We start from the raw sequence: 26706 nt of genomic DNA on the forward strand, positions 1-26706 counted from the left end.
CAGTGGCTGGTAGAGCCCTCCTCCTCCTTCCCTTGGGTTCCCTGGGGAAACCATTGAGTTATACTTTGCAGGGAGCATGAAGTGACATCATGTTGGTTTCTGTGGCTGTTGTGGAAGGAGCTTGGTGGGACAGAGTGTGGTCAGATGAGAGACCAGGCTGCTTTTCTGCTTACTGTAAGAGAGGATTCCTGTTGACTCAGCTTTATGAATTGCCTCTTACAGCACCTCTACACTCTGTCAGGCCTTTTGGTCATTTACCTGTTACATTTTAGGGAATGACTGAGCAGAAGAGGGAAGGAGTAGAGAGCTAAAAGAAAGGATAAAAGCTTTAGAAGCTGTCAAATGTGGTCTAGCATTTCAGTAAGTTTCTTCTAAAATTTTATTTTTATAGATGCCTTTTGTTTTTTATATCACATCCATTTGCAAATAGATCCCTCCCCACTCCTCCACTCAGAAAACATTTCTAGTAACCAAATTAAAAAAGAAAGGGGAAAAATAGCAATTAAACAAAACCAACTTAGATATCAACCCCATCTGACAGTCCATGCAATATTCCATACCCACAGTCCCCCTACAACTGTGATGAAGAGAGTTAAGCAACTTTTCTTGTGCCCAAGTGGGTACAACGTAAAATGACCAAATGAGCTTTGCTTTATTTTGAAGTGGGCATCTGTGGTCCTACCTAAGATGTCTAAAGGATTGCTTCCATTAAGCCAACCAGATGTCCAAATGCAAGACTAAACAACAGTGATTAATAATTCTTATTAATATTTATATAGCACCCGGGGTAGTAGGTGGCCCAGTGGAGGACCTGAGTTCAAATCCGGACTCAGACACTTAACACTTACTAGCTAGCTGTGTGATCCTGGGCAAGTCACTTAACCCCAATTGCCTCACCAAAAAAAAAAAAAAAAAGAATATTTATATAGCACCCACAACAACCCTGGGGATAGAGGAGGTAGAGAAGGGGTTAACAGGCAAACCTAAGACCCAAGATCTAATTTAGATCTGAGCTCCAAGAGGGGCTAATAGATAACTTGCAGACCCCAGTTCTGAAAGAGATTAATAAATAACTTAAGACTTGGGCCCTCATCAGTATAAGCAAGGGCCCAGGTTCTTGTTAACTGTTACCTGGAGGTCTGGTTTCCATTAATTACCACCCACAACATAAACATAAGGAAATAGGTCACAGAGACCCTAACTGTTTATACCCAGAAACCAGGCCTAAGAAAAAAGAGATAAAAAACACAAAGACACCCTGACCATGGCAAGTTGAAATATGCCTTTAGAAACATGCACATCAAAGACCAAATTTGTCCCCAGATTCACCTTATGACGCATAAACGTCCAAAATGCACCTCCATGGAAAAAGGTACCTGCCTCTGGGCTTGGCTTAGGACTGCAAGAAGTCCAAATTTGGATATGAACCCCCATGTGCCTCCCTAAGGTGGAGATTATTATAATGAGACTGATAATCAATTTATCCATACTATAAATATAACTGTCTTCTCTTTTCCTATTTGAGAGACATCTTTTTCCTTTGTGTGCTCTTCCTGTGCTCACTCACGGTATTGCAATAAAACTTTAGAAACTGAGTCACTGAGTCTTGTAATTCCTTTGGGATGCCTCATGATTAATCTGATCACCTTAATTCCATCCCACATCACTGGTGTGTAATTTAAGATTCTAAATGTGGGTTCTAATCTGTTCCCTCAGTTTTGGGGGAAACTGACTAAAATCACTGATAAAACGAGTTTAGGTTTTTAAGGGTTTATTGAAAAATAGAAAGAGAAAGATTGAGAACAGAATTCCAACAGCCTGGCATTCCTATCTTTCCTCAATTTTCCTGTGAAGTCCTCTGATGCCAGCACCACCACCGTGAAGTCAGGAACCAAAAAAGAGAGAAGAGCTCTCCGCACAGGCCTTCCTTCCTCCTTCCTGTCCCCTCCCAGAAAATGGGAGGCTCCTCAAGTTGATTGGCTAGTAGCCTTGGTGGACAGTACCCATTTGCAAACGTTACTTCCTGACACCAAGGAAAAGCCGCATGGCCTTGCCCTCTGAGGCATTTTCCTCATGGTGGAGCTTTCCTATAGTAAATCTCCAGTAGGTGGCGTCATTCCAATGATTACACTGGGAGGGAGGATTATTATTTTTTTGTTTTGTTTTTGTGGGGCAATGGGGGTTAAGTGACTTGCCCAGGGTCACACAGCTAGTAAGTGTCAAGTGTCTGAGGCCGGATTTGAACTCAGGTCCTCCTGAATCCAGGGCCGGTGCTTTATCCACTGCATCACCTAGCTGCCCCCTGGGAGGGAGGATTATTATCCCCATTTTACAGATGAGGAAATGGAGGTTGAAGTGAAGTAATTTGCTTAGGGTCACACAACCATTAAGTGTCTGAGGCTGCATTTGAACTCAAGTCTTCCTGACTCCAGGCCCAGTACTCTATCTACTATGCCATCTAGCTGCCCTCCTATCTACTAAGGTTGGTTTTAACTGGATCAAGTTGATTCCCATTGTGAAGTTGTCCTTTCCAGGCAGAAGGAGGAGAGCAGGTAATTTTTCTCTTTCTTTTTAAGACTAAAATGTTACAATGTCACAATCTGGAAATACTTTTGCAGAACGATAGGATTTTATTACTGAATGGGGCCTTGGAGGTTAACTAGTTCAGTGTCTCACCCCAAGTAGGAATGTCCTCTGTAGCAATTTTGACAAACGGTTAACCAGCCCCAATTTCCAATGAGCTCCAATTTCCTAATTAGTAAAATAGGGCAGCTAAGATGGTGCAGTGGATATAGTGCAAGGCCTGGAGGCAGGAAGACTCATCTTTCTGAGTTCAAATCTGGCCTCAGATACTTACTAGCTGTGTGACTCTGGGCAAGTCATTTAACCCTGTCTCCTTCAGTTTCCTCATTGGTAAAATGAGCTGGAAAAGGAAATGGTAAGATCACTCTAGTATCTTTGCCAAGAAAATCCCAAAAGGGGTCATGAGAGTTGAACACAACTGAAACTACTGAACAACGACAAAAATAGGGATAATAATTTCCACTCCTTATTTCACAGGGTCATTATGCTGAAAGCACTTTTGTAAGATGAAAAGCATCATTTAAATGTGAGCTATTATAATTGTCATTCAGGATACTATTCTTCTCTTCATTAAATGAGACAATGGATTAAAAGTATTTCCCAAACCTTGAAAAGTTATGTAAATGCTAGCTATTATGATAATACATCCCAAGATTTAGAGCCTGTAGTCATCTACAATTCTATCTTTTTCATATGAGCTGCTATCGAGCTACATCTCCTTGATTCGATATCTCTGCATTTATTTATTTATTTATTTATTTTTGGGATTGCCAGACTTTACACTTATTCCTATTAAATTTCATTTTGTTTCGCTTAAACCTATTACTGCAGCCTGACAAGACCTTGATTCTGTCATCCCATATGTTAGCTGTTTCTCCCAGTTTTACGTCATCTACAAATGTCTTCATCTAAATAATCTATTAAAATATGGAACAAAAGCAGGACCAAGGCCAAAACTCTATAGCATGATACCAGAAGGCTGCTTTCAATTCGACAATGAACAATTTGCCAAGATGCAGTGGATAGAGTGGTTCACCTGAAGTTAGGAAGACCTGAGTTCCAATTCCACCTCAGACAATAGCTGTGTGACCCTGGGCAAATCATTTCACCTCTACCTCAGTTTCCTCATCTGTAAAATGGGGATAATAACCCTCCCTCTCATGGTTGTTGTGAGTGTTATATAAATATTAGTTCTTATTAATTATTATAATTTATTCTTGTACTTGGGCAGCTAGGTGGCACAGTAGATAGAATGCCGGCCTAGCAGTCAGAAGCACCTGAGTTTAAATCTGGCCTCAGACACTTACTAGCTGTGTGACCCTGGGGAAGTCACTTAACCCTGTTTGCCTCAGTTTCCTCATCTGTCAAATGAGCTGGAGAAGGAAATGGTGAACCACTCCAGTATCACTGCCAAGAAAACCCCAAATGGAGTCGCAGAGAGTCAGATATGACTTTTTGACTAAACAACAAACAAAGAAGTCTTGTACTTGGACATCTACCTTGAATCCTATTTGCTTGGCTTAACATAAGCAGATCATTGTCAGTTGACAAAGACTCTTGGGGTATGGTGGTTCAATCAGTTACATATCCACCTACTTATCATCTGGATTGTCTCCTACCTGGTCTATTAGGATAACAACAACAACAACAACAATAATAATCACATTTTTTTTTTCTTTAAGTGAGGCAATTGGGCTTAAGTGACTTGCCCAGGGTCACACAGCTAGTAAGTGTTAAGTGTCTGAGGCCGGATTTGAACTCAGGTACTCCTGACTCTAGGGCCGGTGCTCTATCCACTGCGCCACCTAGCTGCCCCAATAATCACATTTATATAGCATTTTATCATGGATTTTTCACAACTCACTATATGAGAAAGGGCGATGTATTAATTGAAAACACTAAACACTTAGAATGTATTGTGCTAGACACTAGAAAAGAAATAATGGAAATCCCTACTTTCAAGGAGGTTACAAAGAATAATTATAATAACAATAACAGCTAATGTTTTTATAGCACTTTCAGATTTACAAAATACAAATGTCTCATTTTATCTTCACAACCGTGGGAAATAAGTGCTATATTTTCCCCAATTTTGCAGATAAGGAAATGGAGGCAGACAGAGGTATGTGACTTATCTAGGATAATATAGATAGTAAATAAGGCTGGATTTGAAATCAGGTCCTCCTCACTTGAGATCCAGTCCTCTGTCCATTGTGCCATCTAGCTGCTTAGAAAAAATGGGATGAAAATAGAAACCAGAGATGTCCTCTCTCCCTCTTATCCTCTCATGATATATCAAGCAGCAGGCCAATTCCTTCTTCTTTTTCCTGCTCTGAATACACTTTAGAGAATCCTTTTTGTTCTTAGCATTTTTTTTTTTTGCAAGCATCACTTCATTGTGGGCTTTAGCCCTATTCTGACAGATTTGTACAACAATTATATTTCTCTTTGGTTTTAGGCCTTTCAGAATGTAAGCTTTTTCTTTTTCTTTCTTTCTTTCTTTCTTTTTTTTTTTTTGTGTGTGTGGGGCAATGAGGGTTAAGTGACTTGCCCAGGGTCACATAGCTAGTAAGTATCAAGTGTCTGAGGTCAGATTTGAACTCAGGTCTTCCTGAATCCAGGGCTGGGGCTCTAAACACCTAGCTGCCCCCTCCTATGTGTATTTGAGGAGGTAATTTCCCATGCCTGAAATGGATGCCTTCTACACTTCTGTCTACCGAACTACTTGTGCCAACTCTTTCCTCCAAGGCAGAAATGATCTCTTATTTTGTAGCTTCTCTCCTGCCTCTCGGTTGAGTCTCTCCAATCACATCTTAACTTGGGTCATAATGAGGAGGAGGGGCTTATACCAGGCTTGTAATTTCATTGGTATAAGGAATACCCTTTGAGGAAACTCCTTTGGAAATATCTCTCCAACTTAAAGACTTCTGCTCAGGCACTGGCAAGTTCAGTGACTTGCTCAGAGTCACACAGTCAGTACCTATCAAGGTTTGAACCTTGATCCTCCTGATTCCAAGACTGGCTCTCTACTCACTACTCCACACTGCCTTTTTGCGTCACGGTTATTCATATAAATGTCTTGTCTCCTACTTTGCAAGCTCCTTGAGGGGCTTGAATCTAGGTTTTCTAGAGCTGAATCTAGATTTTCTAGAGTTGAATCTGGATTTTCATTTTTGTTCATTGTACTAAAGAGGTAATGTCACAGTGCTTGGGAAGCTGATCTCCAAGCCAAGAAGACCTGGGTTCCAGTCTTGCCTCCAACACAAACTAACTTTGTGGAACCTGGGTCCCTTAACCTTTCAGTGCTCTAGGCAATTAAGACTTTAGGTCACAGAGAAAGTGACAACCTGCACTGATAGAGGGAGTTTCCTAACCTGGGTGTTCCCTATACCATTGAAATCATGGGTCTAATCCTTTTCCTTATTCAAGGCCCTCCAGATACAAAGCAGGTGCTTAATAATTGCTGAATTAAATTAACTTTATATCAGCGCTCAGTTCCAATGACCTCAAAAGCCATAATTAAAATGTATGCTGTGGAACAATCTTGGCTTATTTCTTAGCTACCCAAAGTGTAATATCTGAGATTTAGGTCAAGGATTTCTTTTAGTTTCATGAGTTCTATTACTTATGACCTGCTTATGCATAGACACGTGGCTTTTTAAGGGCACAGAAAGGTGCTGGCAAGTCTTGACTGACCAAAGAGATCATGAGACAAGCGAAGGAGCCAAGTTTCATGGCTACTTGAAGAAGATTCTCAGGCTTTAGAATAAACATTTTGGGGCTAATTCTTATAGTTCAGACATGTCCGACTCAGTAGTGAAGCTCTATTTGTGAATTCGCATGCTTCCCCCAGCATCGTCGACTATTTACCTAGATCAGTTACTGATGAACCAAATCTGTGGCTGATTCACAGAATCATATAATTTTATAGATAGAAAAATCTTATGGATTATCTAGTTTAATTCTCTCAGTGAACTAGAGCCTAGAGAGTTAAAGTCACCTGTCCAAAGCTAATAAATGGCAGAGCCAAATTTAGAGTTCTTTCCAATACACTATGCTGCTTTATCTGGTAAAAGTTCTACTAACTTATATAATGACATTAGATTTAGAAAAATTGCATTGTTAAGCACTCCTTCCATTGTCCAAGACAATCAGATTTTTCTCTTAATGCAAAACAAAATGCTTCTGGGAACACTCAACTACTAAGTTATGTAAGACAAATCCCTTTAATCCCTATCACTTGTCCAATGTGGTAAATACCAGGCAATGCTGATAGATACTTTTTTTTTTTTTGCAGGGCAATGAGGGTTAGTGACTTGCCCAGGGTCACACAGCTAGTAAGTGTCAAGTAGTGTTTGAGGCTGGATTTGAACTCAGGTCTTCCTGAATCCAAGGCCAGTGCTTTATCCACTGCCCCCTGACGGATACTCTTAAAGGGCCAAGGTGCAGGGCTTGAAACAAAGATGTTTGCTGTAATGTGAAGGTGGTGGCTAGAGAGATCTACATGTCCCCTTCCAGAGGCATCTTCTCTCAAGAGGTATGTATCAGGCTTGAAGTTAAAAGCAGTGATTTGAATGAAAGAAAATAATGGCATATAGTATTTATGCATGGTGAGAGTTTGTGTCCTGGCTAAATTACTATCTTCAAATGTCATAGTTTCAGCTACAGTACTATAGCACCATGGACTGGAAGAGACTTTAAGGATCATCTAAGTTCAACCCCTCATTTTGCAGATTCAGTTCAACTGCATAGCCATTTATTAAATTCCTATTATGTGCAAGGCACAGTGTTGGGCAATGACAATACAAAAGTCCTAGTCCTCAAGGGACTTATCACATCCCTATCCTCATATTACTACCCTAAAGTCTTTGGGCAATTTACCTTTTTTGTTTTTTTTTTTGTGAGGCAATTGGGGTTAAGTGACTTGCCCAGGGTCACACAGCTAGTAAGTGCTAAGTGTCTGAGGTCGGATTTGAACTCAGGTCCTCCTTAATCCAGGGTTGGTGCTTTATCCACTGCCACCTCACTGCCCCTGGGCAATTTCCTCTTAAATGAGATCTAAAATTCTCTCTCTTGGTTGAGTTCTCTCAGTACCACTGGGACAGCTTATTCACTCTGTGTATTGTCTGGTAAAGAGTTATCCCTTCCACATTGTGGCTTTCCCCATTGTGTTTTCAATATATTCTGGGTTGGCATAAGAAATTAAACGGGATTTTCTGGGGAGTTTTGTGGAAGCTACAGCCGACATGGGAAGGCCAGCAGACAACAAAGAAAAAGTTTAAAAACTCAGAAATGCATAAAATATATGCATAGTATTATAAAATATCAACATATTTTATCTTTTAATACCTAATAATTCAGACTTCTTTTTTGGTATGAAGGGAGGGTCACAAAATTTTATGTGGATTTTCCTGATCTCGGGGATGCCATGACTCTAATCCTGTCATGTGCAAGGGATAACTATTCTCATCTGTAAAACTTCTCTGATTTCTGTTTTGCTGTCATCTTGGATAATTATGGGTTTATTGGCTATGTGTGGTCTTTGGGGAACTGCCATTTGGTGGGAAGGGAGTCAGTCAAACCTTGGATACAGAGGTTTGAGGTACTCCTTTTCCCATGGAGGGCAAGCAATCAGGAACATAGATTAAACCTAAAATGGTTTCCCTTAGACTAACAATATTTAGTGGGGCTGGCAGATATAATTCTTGCACAGTGACCCCTTTCTGAGGAGAGCAGAGGTGCCAGACTCACAGCACCAATATCCTGTTTTCTTTTCTGGCAGGAACTGAAGTCTCTCTTGATGAAGGGAGGGTGGAAAAAACTAGAAATATCTATCTATTTATGTCTCCCTGGGAGCCACATCTAGACAGGCCCATGTGGATACATACAGTCCACATGTGAAACACACACATATATAAACATATACTTTACACATACAAAGCAATACTAAATAATAATACTAAGTAATGCAAAAGTAATTTTAAGAGTTAGAGAGTGCTAATAGCTGGAGAGTCACGAAAAGGCCTCATGAGGTGGCACCTAAATTGTGTTGTTGTTTTTTTTTTTGGTGAGGCAATTGGGGTTAAGTGACTTGCCCAGGGTCACACAGCTAGTAAGTGTCAAGTGTCTGAGGCCTGGTTTGAACTCAGGTCCTCCTGAATCCAGGGCCAGTGCTCTATCTACTGCGTTACCTAGTTGCTCCAACTAAATTGTGTTTTGAAATAAGCTAGGGACTCTACAAGGTAGAGGTGATGAGGGAATTATATTCCAGACACTGGGCAACATTTGTATAAAGGTATCTGAATGGATGGGGAGACACATGGGACAGGGTAACCAGTCAGAAGGCTATTACAATATACCAGGCCACTTATTTTTTCTTCATGAAAATTTCTTGTGGATACAATCACAATGAATTAAATATGACCCACAGCACCAGCCACCCCATAACAATGTTGATCATCAGTGGCTACATTTTCTTTCAGGAAATGCCTTCTGCTTTGATATGTCCTGTTGATATGAAGATTATCCTGGGTTCCTGAAGGATATGCCGAAAGACTATAAACTCTGGAAGGTCTGACCAGGATATAAACACTTTGAATGGAGGGCCAGTGACAGAATAGTGGTACAAATGTCATTTGAGAACCAGCCTAGAGAAGCTCAGAGAAATTGATCAACAGTTTGGCCTAAGGGTGGTAAATTTTAAAATTCAACCACCCTAAAGATTATATTACATTGTGCAGAGGTTGCAATCAGTGCTGGTTCAATGCCTTCTTATCTCTATACCGTTTTTTCCTCCCCTCACCCCAAACAACAGAGAATAAGCACTGAGTTCTTTGCTTTTCATTTGAAACTCATTTTCTTTACATGGTGTAAAGCCTGCAGCATTAACTCTCAACTCAATAAAGAGTAAGATATACCAGGCAGAGGGGCTCACACCTGTAATTCCTGCTACTGGGGAGGCTGAGGATGGTGGAGCTCCTGAATTTGGGAATTTTGAGGTAAGCCAATGAGGTATCAGCACCAAGTATGGCATTAATATAGTGAGCCCTGGGGAAGGGGGAACCATAAGATAGCCTAAGGAAAGAGGAAGAATACCAGGTTGGAGGTCAAAGGTTTTGTGCTGACCCTAGTGTGTTAAGGCCTATGAAAGGCCCCTGCACTTCCAGGCCAGGCAAGACAGGGATATCTAGTCCTAAAACAAAACAAACAAACCCTCAAATACTTATTAGGTACCTGCTATGTGTTTGCACTCAGTATACAACAGTTCCTGTCCTCAAGGAGCTTAAATTTTACTGGGCCAAGAAATGGTAAGGAATCTATAAAGTAGGGGTTTCCAACCAGTATATTAAGCCATATTGGTAGATTTCAGTCTTTCCTGATAGAGCTCTAAGTAGTAGAACAGGTACCATATGAACTAAGGGAACTCAGTGAAGTGAAATACAAGATAGTGCCTAGAAGCCATTTATTCAGCTTGCTCTCCTGTAGAATTGCTTAGCCCCACACATTCTGATTCACTTTTTTTTTTTTAAGTGGGGCAATGAGGGTTAAGTGACTTGCCCAGGGTCACACAGCTAGTAAGTGTCAAGTGTCTGAGGTTGGATTTGAACTCAGGTACTCCTGAATCCAGGGTCAGTGCTTTATCCACTGCACCCTCTAGCGGCCCGCCCCCATTCACTTTTATAGAAACAACAATCGCATTACCAAGAGTCTTTCATGGAGGTTCCTCACTCCCTTGGATTTAAATATGCACTAGTTCCCAGTTTGTCTTTTAAGTCTATGTAATGGATTTTAAAAGTGTACCCATCATGGTAGTCCTAGAGTCCATTTTATCTCTAGAAAACAAATGTCTTGCCCAGAAATGCCTGCAGGGTCCATTGGTCACCATCACTCCTCCTTGGTCATGGACAAACACTTTGAATCAATCAGCCACTTCAAGTACTAATATTAGTGAACAGTCCTTGGTCAAATATTACCATCACCATAGCTGTTCATAGAGCAAAGCAGGAAGAAAGGAGCTAGTTGCATTCCATTTCCACTGAGGAAACAGTCTGAAATGAAAGCAGGGAGGAACTGAGGTTAGGTATAAATAAGAACTGGATTTTAAGAGATGAGGGGCTGTGTATCTTCCTTTCCTCTTCGAACAGGTTGTCTGTACCAGAAACAACTGGAGAGGGCATCTCCAGGGGGGTCTTTACCTTTCTGTATCATAGACTCCTCTGGCAGTGAAGTCTATGATCCCTTCTGCGAAGCCTATGGACCCTTTCTCAGAATCAAGTTTATAAATGCATAAATCAAAATACACAAGATTTACAAAGAAAACCAATTATATTGAAATACATTTATTAAAATTGATTTTTTAAAAGCTTATGGACTCCAGTTTAAGCAGTCCCGTATTCAGTCTCACCTAGTTATTTCCTCTCTTAAGGCAGCTGGGTCTGCAGGGTAAAACTTCACTCGGAAACACATGGTGAATGGAGGCTGGGCTGCAAAAAAAGCAGGTGACTGTCAGGAAGGACAAACTCTCAGAAAATGGCTCCGTCCCCATTCTCTGATGCACAAGTCATTGCATTATTAGGAAAACGTAATCCAGACTTTTAGAGCCAATTTATACACAGACAACTGCTAGAAACTTTAAGTGCAGGATGACTATGTAGGGAAAACACCCCGTCCTGCCCCTCACAAATGAATGGCAGTGCCAGTCTCCCAGCAAAGAATACTTACATCTCAACTGCTTCACCACAGACTTTGTGAACTCCAACCAGTGCTGAAATGGAGAAGACAGGATGAGACAATGGTAAGGAGGAAGGGCAAATACAAGCTAGCCGGCACACTTTAAATAGACAGTTTACAATTCAGGTGAAGAGTCATCCATTGTAAAGGCTGTGACATATAGGTTTAGAAAGAAAGGCATTTTATGAAGAAAGGGATTTTATGAAGTAGTGGGTTCTCACGGAACCAGCTATGTAAGAGAATTGCTTTCTCTCTCTCTACACATAATACACATGCATTCCAACATATGTAGGAGTGTAGATAGGTTTATACAGTGTGTATATGTATATGTATGCATATTTTCATGTCCATGTGTATCACTATATATACCTATGTGCATGCATGTATAAGCACACACATGTATAGGACACATGTATATATGTGTGGTAACAAATAATGCACATATCTATGTGTATATAGATATACATGTATGTATATACAGTAATACAGAACACACGTGTAGATATATGTAGGTCTATATGGTAATATATACATATGTGTATATATGCATGTGTATAAACACACATGGCAGCTAGGTGGCTCAGTGAATATGATGCTGGGCCTAGTCAGGAGGACCTGAGTTCAAATCTGACCTCAAACACTTACTAGCTGTGTGACCCTGGGCAAGTCGCTTAACCCTGTTTGCTTCAGTTTCCTCATCTATAAAATGAGCTGGAAAAGGAAATGACCAACCACTCCAGTATCTTTGCCAACCTCCCTTCCCCCCAAAGGGGTCACAAAGAGTCAAATATGATTGAAAAATAACCAAACAAAAATGTACACATGCACATGCACACACACATACATATAGACACACAACAACTCCATGTCTGGGCTTATCTATAAATGTGAATACATTAGAACTGAAGTAAATAGCCTTCCAAAAGTAGTATATCAAAGTTTTAGCCTCTGTTTTTGTGGCATCCCTCTGTGTGTGTGTGTGTGTGTGTGTGTGTGTGTTTCCATACCAGTCCTCAAGGTGATGACAGCAGCTAATCAGTAACAGCTCCTAAATGTGCTGACAAGAATATTATCTTTTTTTAAAAGGCCTTTCATGGTGGGGAGGGAGGGAGAAAAATTTGAAATTGGAAATCTTATCTAAACCAATGTTGAAAACTAAAATTAATTAATTAATTAATTAAATTTAAAAAAATTGCTTAATGGGAGATATATACAGAGGAACAGATTAATAAAAAATATCTGTGACATATGAAAAAAAGGCCTTTCATTTTTATGGACCTCATTTGTTTTTATATCAACTTCATTTCTGAATATATCCCTTCCCCCTCCCCTATCCAGTGAGTAATAAAGATTAAAGAAAAAAGAAAAAAAGGGGCATTTTAGGGGCAGCTAGGTGGTTCAGGGGATAAAGCACTGGTCCTGGATTCATGGAGGACCTGAGTTCAAATTTGGCCTTAGATACTTGACACTTACTAGCTGTGTGATCTTGGGCAAGTCACTTGACACTCATTTCCCTGCAAAATAAAATTTTAAAAAAGGGGGCATTTTAGCAAAAAGCTAACCAAAACATTGAGTCTGATGGCCTATGTCATATTCCGCGTCCACAGTCCCCCACTTCTGTGAGGAAAAGAGCAAGAGTATTCCCTAAGAAGGTGGGAAGAGTTGTGGTGATGGGAACTGAGCAGTGAAAAGTGACCAGCCTATGCGCCCTCTGACACCAATGTCACAGACTGCTGACCCCATAAAGATATGAGAACGTTGGCATCCCAGGAACCGACACACTTGGATTCTACGAATAGATACAGAGCCTGAACTCCAGAAAAGTGAATCCACTTCCTCTGGACTGATACAGCAGGAGCTGCCAGTGTCGACAGCAGGATTATCAGCTACAACTTCTCTCAGCAATAGCTTTGTTTTCAGAAAGGAGGAAACAGGTTATTTTACAACTGTTTCCCATCACCAGCTCTGTTGTCCACAGGCCACCCCATAAACATCCATTATTGATGTTGTTCCTCTGTACAACATTAATGCTAATTAACTAGTGTCCATACCAATTTATCAAGATCTCTGAGCTCTACACAAAAACCCTAGACCACAGCAGTTCAAACTGTGACCCTGACTTCCTAGTGCCAGCCTTTGGGAACACTTGAAGGGAGGACGCATCCCATTCCAGCCTGCTCCCCAAGAATGATCTAGTGTAACACCCCGGCCAAAACCTTGGCCTGGCTAGAAGATAGGTGGGAGAGGCATACTGGCCTGAGCTTCCCATATCTCTCCTTTGTGGGTTTGGGTCATGTAGCTAATGGACCCACTAAGAGCTGGCTCCGCTGTCAGCTCTACATGGATAATCTGGACTGACATCTTGCTCTCTTGTTTCCACTGAACTGAGCTCCCGTGAGGCAAGCAACTTATTACAGCAGCTGAATGTGGTTAAGAGGTCCCTCTCACATTACACAGTCCGCTGCTGCTCTGGCTTCATGGAGGAAGCCAAGCTGTAAGATTTAATTGCATGGAAACAACTGGAATTCTACACTAAAAAGGATGACACCTCTTCCAGTCTGTGGAAGGAAAGAGCAAAGAGCAAAGAAATCCAGCTGTTGTGGGAGATCTGTCCACTCCTGGGACAGAGGAAGTGAGCAGCAAGCAAAATCTAGGAAACAAAAGTATTGAAGTCCCATAGATACATAGGGAGATGGCACAAAGGTGGATTCAAATAAACGAAAATTCCAAGAGGTAGAGAAGGAGTAACAGAAATGCATTATCAGCAAAGAGCTAATGAGTATGAAAAAATACTGTTGACTGGAACAACAGCCACATACAAGCATTGTTATAAAATTTGTTGAGAGAGGACTTAACCTGGAGGAAAATGAGAGTCATGGAAAGAGGGGGAGTTGGGTAAAAAAAAGGGGTCCCCAGCAATCTTTTTATTTGTTTTGTTTTGTTTTGTTTTGTTTCTTTGAGAGGCAGTGGGGGTTAAGTGACTTGCCCAGGGTCACACAGCTAGTAAGTGTTAAGTGTCTGAGGCCGGCTTTGAACTCCCCAGCAATCTTTTAAAAAACCAGATGAATATATTTGGTAGAGATCTGGAAGAGAATAGAGTGAAGACAAAACACACTACCCACCTCCTGGAGAGAGGAAGGAGGGAAAGATCAGAGAGGGCAGAAGGAAATGAGTATTTATTAAGTACTGACTATGTACTTGTGCTTTATAAATATTTTCTCATTTGATCCTTGTGACAACGCTGTGACTTTGGTGCTATTAATATTCCCCATTTTATAGTAGAAGAAACCAAGGGAGGCAGAGATTAAGCAATTTTCTGAGGTTCAGGAATCTAGTGTCCAAGGCCAAATTTGAACTCAATTCTTCTTGACTTTAGGCCCAGTGTTCTATCTATTACACCACCTAGCTGCTAGAGGACTTAAAATGAAGAACAAAACACACAATTTTGGACATGGCAACGTGGGAATTTGTTTTGCTGGACTATGTATATTTGGCATGAGAGCTTTAAAGTTTTTTTAACTGCTCAATGGCAAGGAAGGAGAGCTAATAAATGCTTGTTTAAACAAATACTTTTTTAAATAAAGTATTTTTTTCTAAACAAATACTTTTTTAAAAAAAGAAAATGGGAAACTACTAATGTCCCTTTTTCTTTCCTTCCTTCCTTCCTTTTTTTTTTTGTTTTTGGGTGAGGCAATTGGGGTTAAGTGACTTGCCCAGGGTGACACAGCTAGTAAGTGTCAAGTGTTTGAGGTCGAATTTGAACTCAGGTACTCCTGAATCCAGGGCCAGAGCTTTATTCACTGTGCCACCTAGCTGCCTCCTAATGTCCCTTTTTGAAAGCTGCTTGGTTGCATTCTGGTACCAGCATCCTTGAATGATTCTGATCATATGGGACTGAAGAGAGGAAGAAAGATTATAACCCATATACCAAGATCTCTGGAGTCTAGGGAGAATCAAATATATTCCCAGAGGGGGCAGCATGGTTGGTTGAGAAAAGCACTAGATTTAAAGTCACAGGTCCTGGGTTTGAATCCTGGTGTTGCACTTTACCTTTACTAGCTGGATGAACAAAGGATCACAAGCCTAGAGATAGAAAGACATGGTCCAATCCTCTCATTTTATAGATAAGGAACCTGTGGCACAGGGAGGTTAAAGGTCACACAGAGAATAAGTATCAAAGGGAAGATTTGAACTTTGAGTCCTACTTTTCTCCCTTATCACAATGGGCCTCATCTGTAAAATGAGGGGGTTTGACTCAATGACGTGTAAAGTCCATTCTAAATCTATAACAACCTTGTAAGTTGGCTAGTGTTATGATCTCCATTTTAAAGATCAGGAAATGAGGCTGAAATCCTATAGATGACTTTCCCATAGTTACATAGTGTCAGATATAGGATTTGAACTCATCTTCCTGATATTTAGTTTAGCATTCTATTTACTTACAAAATCCTATTTCGTGTTTCCATTCTTAATCCCATTACTCTGATCTTTTGACTCTTTATGGCCAACCAAAAACCTATGGAATACATTTTTGTCTTTAAATCCCCATATACTGGGGGTGGGAGTGGGGCAGCTAGGTGGCACAGTGGATAAAGCACTGGACCTGGATTCAGGGTGACCTTGAGTTCAAATCTGGTCTCAGACACTTGATACTTAACTAGCTATGTGACCCTGGGCAAGTCAATTAACCCTTACTGCCCTGCAAAAAAAAAATTCCCATATACCACTACTGCTAATGTTGTTTAAGAAGCACAGAGATTTGAGAGCATTTGGATTTCTTTCTGAAATAGTGGTATTTCAGATGGATTTTTTTAATTGGGTAGGGATTATGATTGAAATGATTCTAAGTACTGCAAGAAACATAAAACAAGATTTCCAAACAAATTTGTATTATGTACCAATGAGCCAAGACCCTTAATTTGTTCCACACTTCAACACAAAAATGACATGCATTAGTACAGATGGCTTTTTAAAAGGAAAAAATCATTTGTCAAGACATTTTCAAGATTTTCTTGATCATCATTAAGAACAGACGTGGACTGGGCTCCCATAACACATGAGGACATGAAGCTTCGACAGAAGATGGAAAGTGGCTCAGTGCCACATTTCAACCCTAAAGAAGGCCTATACATCAGGATAATAATTGAGATCTGTCCAGAGTGACGGTCAAAGTGCCATCTCATCGAAACAGCTGAACATCCTCAGTATTAATGCTGAGCTGATATATTTTTAAGGCCAGGATGAAGTGTATTAACAAAATGTGGGGGTTGTGGGTTCTGGGGCAGAGGAGGGGGGAGGTCTGGGACAGAAGGGAAATAAAGAAGGGTTATACAATCCTTTTATTCCTTTCTAAATTTGGTGCCTTCAAATGCAAAAATGCTGAATGTGAGCTGCAGCAGAAGACACTAAAGAACAAAATACTGCTTGATTCTGCTAAGTGTTTTTGCTCATGGGCCTGCTCTGCCTTAGAGGATGTGGGAGAACTACCTCTGAAAGTTACAGCCCTTTATATGACATTTTCAATCACAGCCCCCAGCAGGGTTTTAACCTTTGAAAGGCAGAGAGATCTCCAAATGAAACAGATGTTGAAATCAGTAAATAGCATGCATGTTGTTACTGCTAAAAGCAAAATCCTAGATCTCAGGTCATGACTTTACTATCAAAGGATAATTCATCTCAATTGGATTCAGTAAGTATTTTAGTACCTACTTTGTGCAAGACATTGTGTACAGTACTTAACCCTCATTGCCCCGCCCCCCCAAATAATAATAAAATATAATTGGAGGGGGGCTAGGTGGCACAGTAGATAAAGCACCAGCCCTGGACCAGGAGGACCAGAGTTCAAATCCAGCCTCAGACACTTGACACTTACTAGCTGTGTGACCCTAGGCAGGTCACTTAACCCTCATTGCATTGCAAGAAAAAATGTAATTGGGAAATATTTAACAAAATAAAAATACAATAGAAGCTAGATAATGTTAATGTGTACTCTTCTAAGTCAGTATATGGGGACAGCTAGGTGGTATAGTAGATAGAGTCAAGTCAGGAAAATCTGAGTTCAAATCTGGCCTCAGACACTTACTAGCTGTGTGACCCTGGGCAAGTCACTTAAACCTGTTTGCCTCAGTTTTCCTTATCTGTAAAATGAACTGGAGAAGAAATGGCCAAGAAAATCTCAAATGGGGTCACAAAGAGCTGGACAGAGCTGAAAATGACCGAACAATAACCAAAGCCTGCATATGGCCAGAGGGATGCTTATGTAGAGTTTAGGAGCCCCTATTTCTACACAAGGTTGATACCACCAAAGTGAGTCATGATATAGGTGGCCCCTGCTTCAAGATGAGAATATTGGTCCTAAAAAGACACTAGATAGTTGTGAGAGCAACAGACAGACAAATCACTTTATCTGTGGGGACCTCCTCTGACGTAACAGGCATAAGGGGAAGGGAGGGAAGTAGATGCTCCTCCAATCTAAGCTTCAGAGCTAGGAGAGGGTGAAAAAAAAGCTGAAGGATGGGGAACTTAAAAGAGGCGCCTGGAGGAAATAATGTGAGCCAGATGGTATGAACTTTGGGGGAAGGTGAAGAGGGCTGGAGAAAAACTGGTGATCAGCATGAAGCCGTCCTGCCCACTCCCCCTCCAGCTGTTTTCATGAGAACTTTAATAGCCCAGCTATGCAGTCTGTGAGCTGGAGGCAGGCCCAGGGGAAAAGAGAAGAAGAGAAAGGGAGCTAGAAGCTGGGGAGCTGAAGGAGAAGCAAGAAGCCTGCCAAGAAAAGTCGTCTGCAGCTGTGGCAGTGAACAAAGCAGGGACTGGAGTGGAAAACACTGAAGGGAAGCAGAGCAATAGCAGGATCCAGCTAGCAGCTCTAAGCACCCAGCCTTCCTGAAAGTCTCTAGGAGTGGCAGAAGTGGTGGGAGATAGGGGATGCACCTGAACAGTATTTCACTGAGTTCCTGGGTTTGGGCTTGTCTGCACACAAAGAGAGGTTTAGCCGCTCTGTTTGGGAAGAATTCGGTTTGTTCAGTTTCATTCGTCCCTAATAATATGACTAAAGTGCTATATTCAAGTATGCTATGCTTTTTTTTTTTTTTTTAGTGAGGCATTTGGGGTTAAGTAAAATAAGCTGGAGAAGGAAACGGTAAACCACTCCAGTAGTGTCTTTGCCAAGAAAACCCCAAAATGGAGTCATGAACAGTCAGATATGATGAAACACCTAAGCAGGATCAGGTAATTGGTGAGCAGTACCCTCTAGTGGTTAACTGTAAGATTGGGAGTTGGATTAGTTGACTTCTAAGGTCCTTTCTACCTTTCAAAGTTCTATGATTCTAAGAGATGATGTCCTACTGGAAGGGTCAGCACTACTGAAGCCTGATCCTTAGAGTTAAAGTCTAGATACCAGTAAGAGACTGCTCACTACCCCAAGTTCCTATTATTCTTTAAATTCAGACTTACCCTCTGTTTATCTGGATCCACAAAACGGATTCCAAAATAGTCTTTTTCAAGTAAGTTCAAGTGGTGGCAAAGAAGGTCAAACAGGTACTGGCCTTTGGCATCTCTCTGCAAAGAAAGGACATGCCATTGAGATATGGTTGGACAATTTCAACACAATCCCAGATTGATCTTCCTAAAATAAAGCTCTGTTCATTTCAACAATTTAATTCAACAACATTTGTTAAGTGTTACTATGCAAAGAATAGTGCTAAGAGCTAAGAATACAAAGAAGGTAAATGACACTGTCCCCACCCTCAAAAGAGCTTGATACCTGGACATAGATAAGATATAATACAAGACACTGATCTATGTTCATATCCCCAAATGCCACAGTGAATTTTAGCTCAATCAGTCCACTATCCTCTTTTGCCTATATCTAATAGTGTTCATGTCAATAATATACATTATCTCATTTGTCCTACACTAGAGAGTATGGGCAGAGAATTATCCTGATGGGGTCACATGGGACTTTTAGGAGGTTATGTAATTAAGATTTAGGAGGGTGTGGGGAGAGACTAAGGCGGGAAGAGCTCTTGGAGGGGAGAAGATGAAGTAACAGGAATGGAGTAAAAAGAGAGGCTGAGGGCAAGAGTGAGTAAGAATAAGATGGAGGGAAATTCACAAATAGTAATTATAACTTTGAATGTGAATGGGATGCAGGGGCAGCTAGGTGGCATAGTGGATAGAACAGCAGCCCTAGATTCAGGAGGACCTGAGTTCAAATCTAGCCTCAGACACTTGACACTTACTAGCTGTGTGACCCTGGGCAAGTCACTTAACTCCAATTGCCTCACAAAAAAAAGAAAAGAAAAAAAAGAATGTGAATGGGATGAACTCACTCATAAAACTGATAAAGAACTGATAAATGGAAGTATATATAGAATGATTTTATACATACACACACATATATGCATATTTATATCTAATGGTAGCCATGAGGGGCAAGAAATCAAAATGATAACTTTATTATATATTTAAAAGGAATAGCAAGTTGTACATAATAGATTTGCAGTTTCATGTGCAATCATAGTTTAAAAACTTATGCTATGTGATGGAAATGCTTGTTTTATTCCATACATTTAAAATACAATATATAAATAAAAAAGAAATGGAAACTAAATAAGCCTCTAATCATTATTATACTAATGACTTTCAGCTCAGCTCAAGTGCCACTTCCTACCTGAAGCTTTTCTTCATTCCTATGCCACAAGTGCTCTCCTCACCTCTGCAAATGGGCCAGGTAATACATATATATATATATATATATATATATATATATATATATATATATATATAATATCATTTTATCCTCACAGCAACTCTGGGATATAGATATTATTATTATTATTATGGCAACGAGGGTTAAATGACTTGCCCAGGGTCACACAGCTAGTAAGTGTCAAGTGTCTGAGGCTGGATTTGAACTCAGGTCCTCCTGAATCCAGGGCCGGTGCTTTATACACTGCGCCACCTAGCTGCCCCTGTTAGATATTATAATTAATCCTCACTTTACGGATGAGGAAACTGAAGCTGACAGAAGGGTAAGTGACTTGTTCAGGGTCACAGAGCTAATAAGTAACTGAGGCCAAATTTGAACTTAGGTCTTCCTTACTCCGGCTCCAGTGTTCTACCCACTGAGCCACCTAGCTGAATCTAGCTTACCTGAAAATGAGGTCAGACTTTTGAATCCCCTACAGCCCTAGATCTACGATTCTAAGAACTGTCAGAACTCATGTTCTATATATTATCTTCCCTCCTACATTGAGATCAGGCTAAACTGCTGGTCTCTTTGTTCTTAATCCATGATTCTCCATTTTCCATTACTTTGCAAAGGACATTCTTCATGCCTGGAATGCATTCCCTCCTCACCTCTGCCTTCAAGAATCCCTCTCCTCCTTCAAGATAAAGATCACATACTACCTTTTAAAAAATTTTATTTTACTTTATTTTTAGTGAGGCAATTGGGGTTAAGTGACTTGCCCAGGGGGCAGTTAGGTGGCTCAGTGGATAAGACACTGGCCTTGGATTCAGGAGGACCTGAGTTCAAATCCTGCCTCAGATACCTGATACTTACTAGCTGTGTGACCCTGGGCAAGTCACTTAACCTTCATTGCCCCACAAAACCAAAAACAAACAAAAACAAACAACAACAAAAAAAGAGAAGTGACTTGCCCAGGGTCACACAGCTAGTAAGTGTCAGGTGTCTGAGGCCAGATTTGAACTCAGGTACTCCTGAATCCAGGGCCAGTGCTTTATTCACTGTGCCACCTAGCTGCCCCCCATGCACTACCTTCTAATGAATGTTTCTTGACCCTCCCAAATGCTGGTGTCCTCCCTCCCAAACTACCTTGGATATAACTTTTATATTTTGTTGTTGTTGTTAAGTCTGTGTGACCTTGGACAAGTCACTTACCTTGTTTGCCTCAGTTCCCTCATCTGTCAAATGAGCTGGAGAAGGAAATGGCAAACCACTCCAGCATCTTTGCCAAGAAAATTCCAAATAGGGTTAAGAGGAGTTCATGACTGAACCAGCTGAACAACAACTTGTCCAATGTCCAGTGCTAACAAGAGCTTTGAGAAAGCTTGCTTGATAGATTTATGGAGAAAGAGACTGCTATTTTTTCCCCTTTGTTCTACTCTCTAACTTCAGAATCTCTCAAAGGTGCTAGGAACTACAGGACAAGATAAGGGCTCCTCCAAGTTGCTCATTTAGTGTCACTTAAAGCTAGATGGAATAATTAAGGAAATGTCAGTGGAGCCAATTCACAATACTGTCCCAATGCAGGCATGCAAGATGTGCCTTCAGGAGTCTTGGGAAGAAGGAGGAAACACTCAACAGAATCCTAAGAGCTTCGTGCAGTGAAGGGTGGAAATACTGCAGTAGTTGCAATTTTCTGGGAGTTCTAACTCTCTTGTCTCATTCAGCTCTAGCTTGACTTTCCTTTGGACATAACAAACAGCAATTTTTGCTTAATGCTGTATTTTCATGGGATTTTCAAGGGTTCAAGTTGATTCAATATGATCTCACAAGCTTCTCCCCAAATATTATTTTATTTTCCCCCAATTATATATAAATACAATTTTTAACATTTGTTTTAAAAATTTTCAAGTTCCAAATTCTCTCCCTCCCCTCTCACCTCCCTGACATGGTAAGCAATTTGATACAGGTTATACATGTGTAATCATGCAAAACTTATTTCCATATCAGTCATGTTCTCACAAACATTTCTTAAGCAGCTGAAATGTATGGGGAAGGGATTGTTTCATTTTCTGTTTTTGTATCATCAGTGCTTGGGGCAGTGCCTTGGACATTGCAGGGGCTTAGTAAATGTTTGTCGACTGATTGACAGTGCCCTGCAAGGCACTGGGAAGACAATAGATATGGAATATGTTTTGAGCTCTCAATCTTAGTTTAAAATCAAATAGATTTTTTGGAAATTTGTTTACAATTTAATAGATGGAAGTTTCTGTTCACAAGTAACTGTGATATATAGGAGAATGAGAGGGTAAAGGAGGGGTCCCAGCAAAGTACAATGAGAAATCTGAGGAGGGAAAGATATGGGGGGAGGAAGATGGGGGCAAGGGAAAAGTTGTAAGATGTCATGAAGGTAGTAGTACATTATCTCTTCCACATTGTGGGGGTTAGGGGTCCGTTGCCCCATTATCTGGAAAATCTGCGTACAATTTTTTGGCCCCCCTTTCATACCAGAGATGTGTGCTTTTTTATTTTTTGGGGTGTTTACAGTACATTATTGTAAAATTTGGGGTATTTGGTCATAGGCTCTGTGTCATCCATTGGCCTTCGCTTGTCATCTGCGGCTTCTGCAAAACTTCCCCCCAATTCCTATTTAATTTCTTATGCCAACCCTATATAGCAACACCATTAAAAGGAAAATCTCAATATGGAAGGGATAATTGTATTTGAATTGGGTCTTGAAAGAAGGAACTTTAAAAGATGGAAATCCTTGTTTTTGTTTTTTTAGTGAGGCAATTGGGGTTAAGTGACTTGCCCAGGGTCACACAGCTAGTAAGTGTTAAGTGTCTGAGGCCAGATTTGAACTCAGGTACTCCTGACTCCAGGGCCGGTGCTCTATCCACTATGCCATCTAGCTGCCCCTAAAAGATGGAAATCCTTAAAGGTTTCTCTTTCAGTGAATTACATCAAGGATGGCAGGTTCTAAGGCAGTGATAGCCTTCTCCTTTCAATTCAGTGTGCCTAGTCTAGGGTGGCACAGATGGGAAACGTCTGGGGGCAGCAAGGTGGCCCAGTGGACAGAGTGCTGGACCTGAAATCAGGAAGACCTGAGTTTAAATCTGGCCTCAGATACTTACCACCTGTGTGACCCTGGGCAAGTCATTTAAGCCTGTTTGCCTTAGTTTCTTCATCTGTAAAATGAACTGGAGAAGGAAATGGCAAATTGCTTCAGTATCTTTGCTAAGAAAACCCCAAATGGGATCACTGAGAGTTAGACAGGATTGAAAAATGACTAAACAAAAACAAACAGTCCAGGGAGGCACAGATGGGAAATGCCTAGTGACTGCCCTCTCTTGCAATCAGCTGTTTCCATTTTTCTTTCCTGTAGTCACCTCTGCACCACCAACTGCTTGTTGTGTGCTGAATATCAGTGCCACTGATTCTATTGAGGAAGCATACAACTGAGCTGACAGGTATAGAGGGATTTAACTATAATACCATAGCACCGATTATGAGGATGTTCAGAGCAAAGGGAAACTGAAATGAAGAAATCAAACCTTGCATTTTAATGCAAATGCAATCTCAACTTTTCTGGTGATTCTCTCAATATATCATAGTAGTAGTCCTGGTTATCAAAACACTCTGATAAGAAGTTAAATAGATATGAACATCATCCTATAGAGCAAAGGGGTCCAACTAATAGGAAGAGGGGACCAAGCCCGATTAAAATGTAATTGGAAAATATTTAGCAAAATAAGCAGAAATACAATACAACATAGATGATGCAAATTTGTGATTTTCTAAGTCAATCTCTAGCCTGCAGGATCTATTTACTTTTGAGTCTGACACCACTGCTAGACTGCTATTACAAACTGAAAGTCTTCATATAGCAAGGTTTTTCAGTCTTTTTTTTTGGTGACAGGGACCTCTCTTATGAGTCTGGTAAAGCCTATGGATTCCTCCAAATAAAGTTTTTAAAAACATGAAACAGAACACATAGGATTACAAAAGAAGTTAATACTAGTGAAATACGGTTATCAATTTTAAAATAATTAATGGACACGACATTAAGAATCCGTTAGACATGACTAACATAGAAATATGTTTTACATAATTGCACATATATAACCTATATCAAATTGCTTACTGTCTTAGGGAGGGGGAGGTAAGAGAGGGAGGACATTTGGAACTCAAAATTAAAAAAAATGAATGTTAAAAATTGTCTTTACATGTAATTGGGAAAATAAAACACTATTAAAAAAGGAATCCCTGTTATAAAGGATAAAGAAAATATTGTGGACTTCTCTGTTGTTGTGGACCTATAAGCAAAACATGTGTAGGCAGAAGAGGTTCACCCCAGCTCTGGATAAGGAAGAAAAAAGGGTAGGACCTGAAAATTGTGTCCTTCTAGGCCTAAAACCAAAGATCTGAGGGGCCAGTGATACTGACAGCAGAAATGACCAATAGTCTTCAATTACTTGGCCTGATTTCCTGCCACCATTTTGCATCTCCATCCCTATTTAGCACCATATTTAAGTTCTTTGTGGGTAAAATATTTCATTCTTTTGCTTAGCTGTTCAAGAGCTCTCTCCTAAAGATAGGCGTGTCGCTGCTGTTTGCCCACTAAATTCATGAATAGATGCTGTGTAAAAGGACTTTAATGCCACAGAGAAGATTCACATTAATTCAGCTACTGGACAGTGTTCTATATTTGAGCTCCTTAGAGATGTATGAAACCATTTCTTATGTAAATGGCCCCTGTCTTTGGACGAATGTGCTGCTTTTCTGATTCTTAGCAGGTCTGTTGGAGAGAAAATGCCCAGAATACAAAAGCTAGAAGCATGGCTCCAAGAATATACACATTGTCCCATATTTTCCTAACTTTCCTGTGTTGGTTTTTCTTTTCTTTTTTAAGCAGAAAAATGGCCCCTGATGGGAGGGAACACCTGCCAAGCTCTTGGCCCCGGAGCATATTTTTTCTCGCTGAGTTGTAAACCAACACAATTTGTTCTGGAATTGCTGACGTGGCAGCCAGAATGGCAGACAGTGCATACAAGAAGAAGCCAACCAATTCACTCTCATGTGAAACCTGGAAAAATCCACCCGCAAAACAGGATAACCAAACCCTGGTCAAAGGTCAAAGTCAGACCACTGTGGAGGAGTTTCTTCCATTCTATATTCTCAAAAACCATCAGTGTATCAGACTATGATTCAAGCATTCCTGAGTAGAGAAAGTCACATTCTCCACCTGAGCATCAGCACCTTTAAAGGGTTCTATTGGAAATAGGAAATAGTTCTCAAAGGAGAGTGTAGGGCCTTGTATGGAAAGGATTAGTGTCCAGAGGGAAAAGTTGTCTATTTAAGCATCTGCAGTAATTAACCCCGACTAATGCTTCAACAGTTTCAGCTCTTTTTGTACCAAGAAGCCCATTCTGCAGCCAGACTCAGTAAGCTAGGGTAATTTTTATGATGCCAAGTAACTGGCTTATAGTTCCATATGCCAGCTGTAGTACCTTAGGATGTTCTGGCAGCTGTACCATCACTGGTCATAAAACTAATTTAATTCCTTGCTATACACTGTTACATACAGAGGAAAATATGACTAGAAAAAAGGAATCTCATTCCATCTTGGGCACTGGAGGTCACTGTGTCCAAGTGAATGTCACCATGAGCTACGACAGGAGAGCTGGTCAACTCTTCATGCCCCCCTTTGGGGTTTCTTGGCAGAGATACTGGATCAGTTTGCTATTTTTCTTCTCCAGCTCATTTTACAGATGAGGAAACTGAGGCAAACAGGACTAAGTGATTTGCCCAGGGTCACATAGCTAGTGAGGTCAGATTTTAACTCAGAGGGTAGGTGACGCAGTGGATAAAGCACCGACCTTGGATTCAGGAGGACCTGAGTTCAAATCCGGTCTCAGACACTTGACACTTACTAGCTGTGTGACCCTGGGCAAGTCACTTAACCCTCATTGCCCCGCAAAAAAAAAAAAAAAAAAGCTGAAGGCATTTAAAAAAAAAAAAAGATTTGAACTCAGGAAGATGCCTGACACCAGGCCTGAAACTCTGTGCACTATGGCGCCATCTAGCTGCCTTAACTGCCCTAGGCCTCTGTAGGATGAGAGGTTAGACCAGATGGCTTCTCAGGCCCCATCTAGCTCTAAATTCATAATCCTATGATCCATACCTAAGTCCTCATGAATAGCCAATACCAGATCAGAAGAAAGGGCAATACAGACACATTGAGCAGAAACATTAAATTCTCTTGTACATTTCACAAGTCGGCTGTCAGAAGGAGGGCTTGCCCTATTCATAATGATGAATGTCTGAAGAGCTGGTGCTTCCTTATTCCTAAGTGGACTCCTTATACTTGGAAGCAATTACAGAGAAGACTAAAAATCAAACCCAGTCTGAGGAAAAGCTGATCACTTGTGTTTCAAACATTCTCCCCTACCCTTCCCAAGGTGAGGTTTAGAATTGCTTCACAATAAAAGCTACCTCATCCAAAACTCATCATTGTTGCTTGCTATTGATTTAGTAAGTTTTTGTTGTGTTTTTCCAGCCAATGCTGAATTTCTCTGTGGACTAACCACACAACAGCTGCAGGATTACTGAAAATTCAGCCAGGCTGTTACAAAATATTCATTATACTCTGTGTGTGTGTGTACACATATGTGTACACACATACACACACACACACATAC

At 40.6% G+C, this 26706-nt stretch overlaps 1 protein-coding gene across 6 annotated transcripts in view; it reads right to left on the bottom strand.

The window, feature by feature from the left end:
• The window catches only part of FRMD5 (FERM domain containing 5), a 382316-nt gene that overhangs the window by 61383 nt on the left and 294227 nt on the right, over positions 1-26706 (bottom strand). For all 6 annotated transcript variants that reach the window (XM_043988498.1, XM_043988496.1, XM_043988500.1 and 3 more), the window contains exons 2-4: positions 18769-18873; positions 11305-11347; positions 10988-11066 (exon numbers count right to left, since the gene is read on the bottom strand). In XM_043988498.1, the coding sequence (XP_043844433.1) occupies positions 10988-11066; positions 11305-11347; positions 18769-18873 (227 nt within the window). The remainder of the gene's footprint in view (positions 1-10987; positions 11067-11304; positions 11348-18768; positions 18874-26706) is intronic.

The sequence above is a fragment of the Dromiciops gliroides genome, chromosome 2 (assembly GCF_019393635.1).
Source record: "Dromiciops gliroides isolate mDroGli1 chromosome 2, mDroGli1.pri, whole genome shotgun sequence".
NCBI lineage: Eukaryota > Metazoa > Chordata > Mammalia > Microbiotheria > Microbiotheriidae > Dromiciops > Dromiciops gliroides.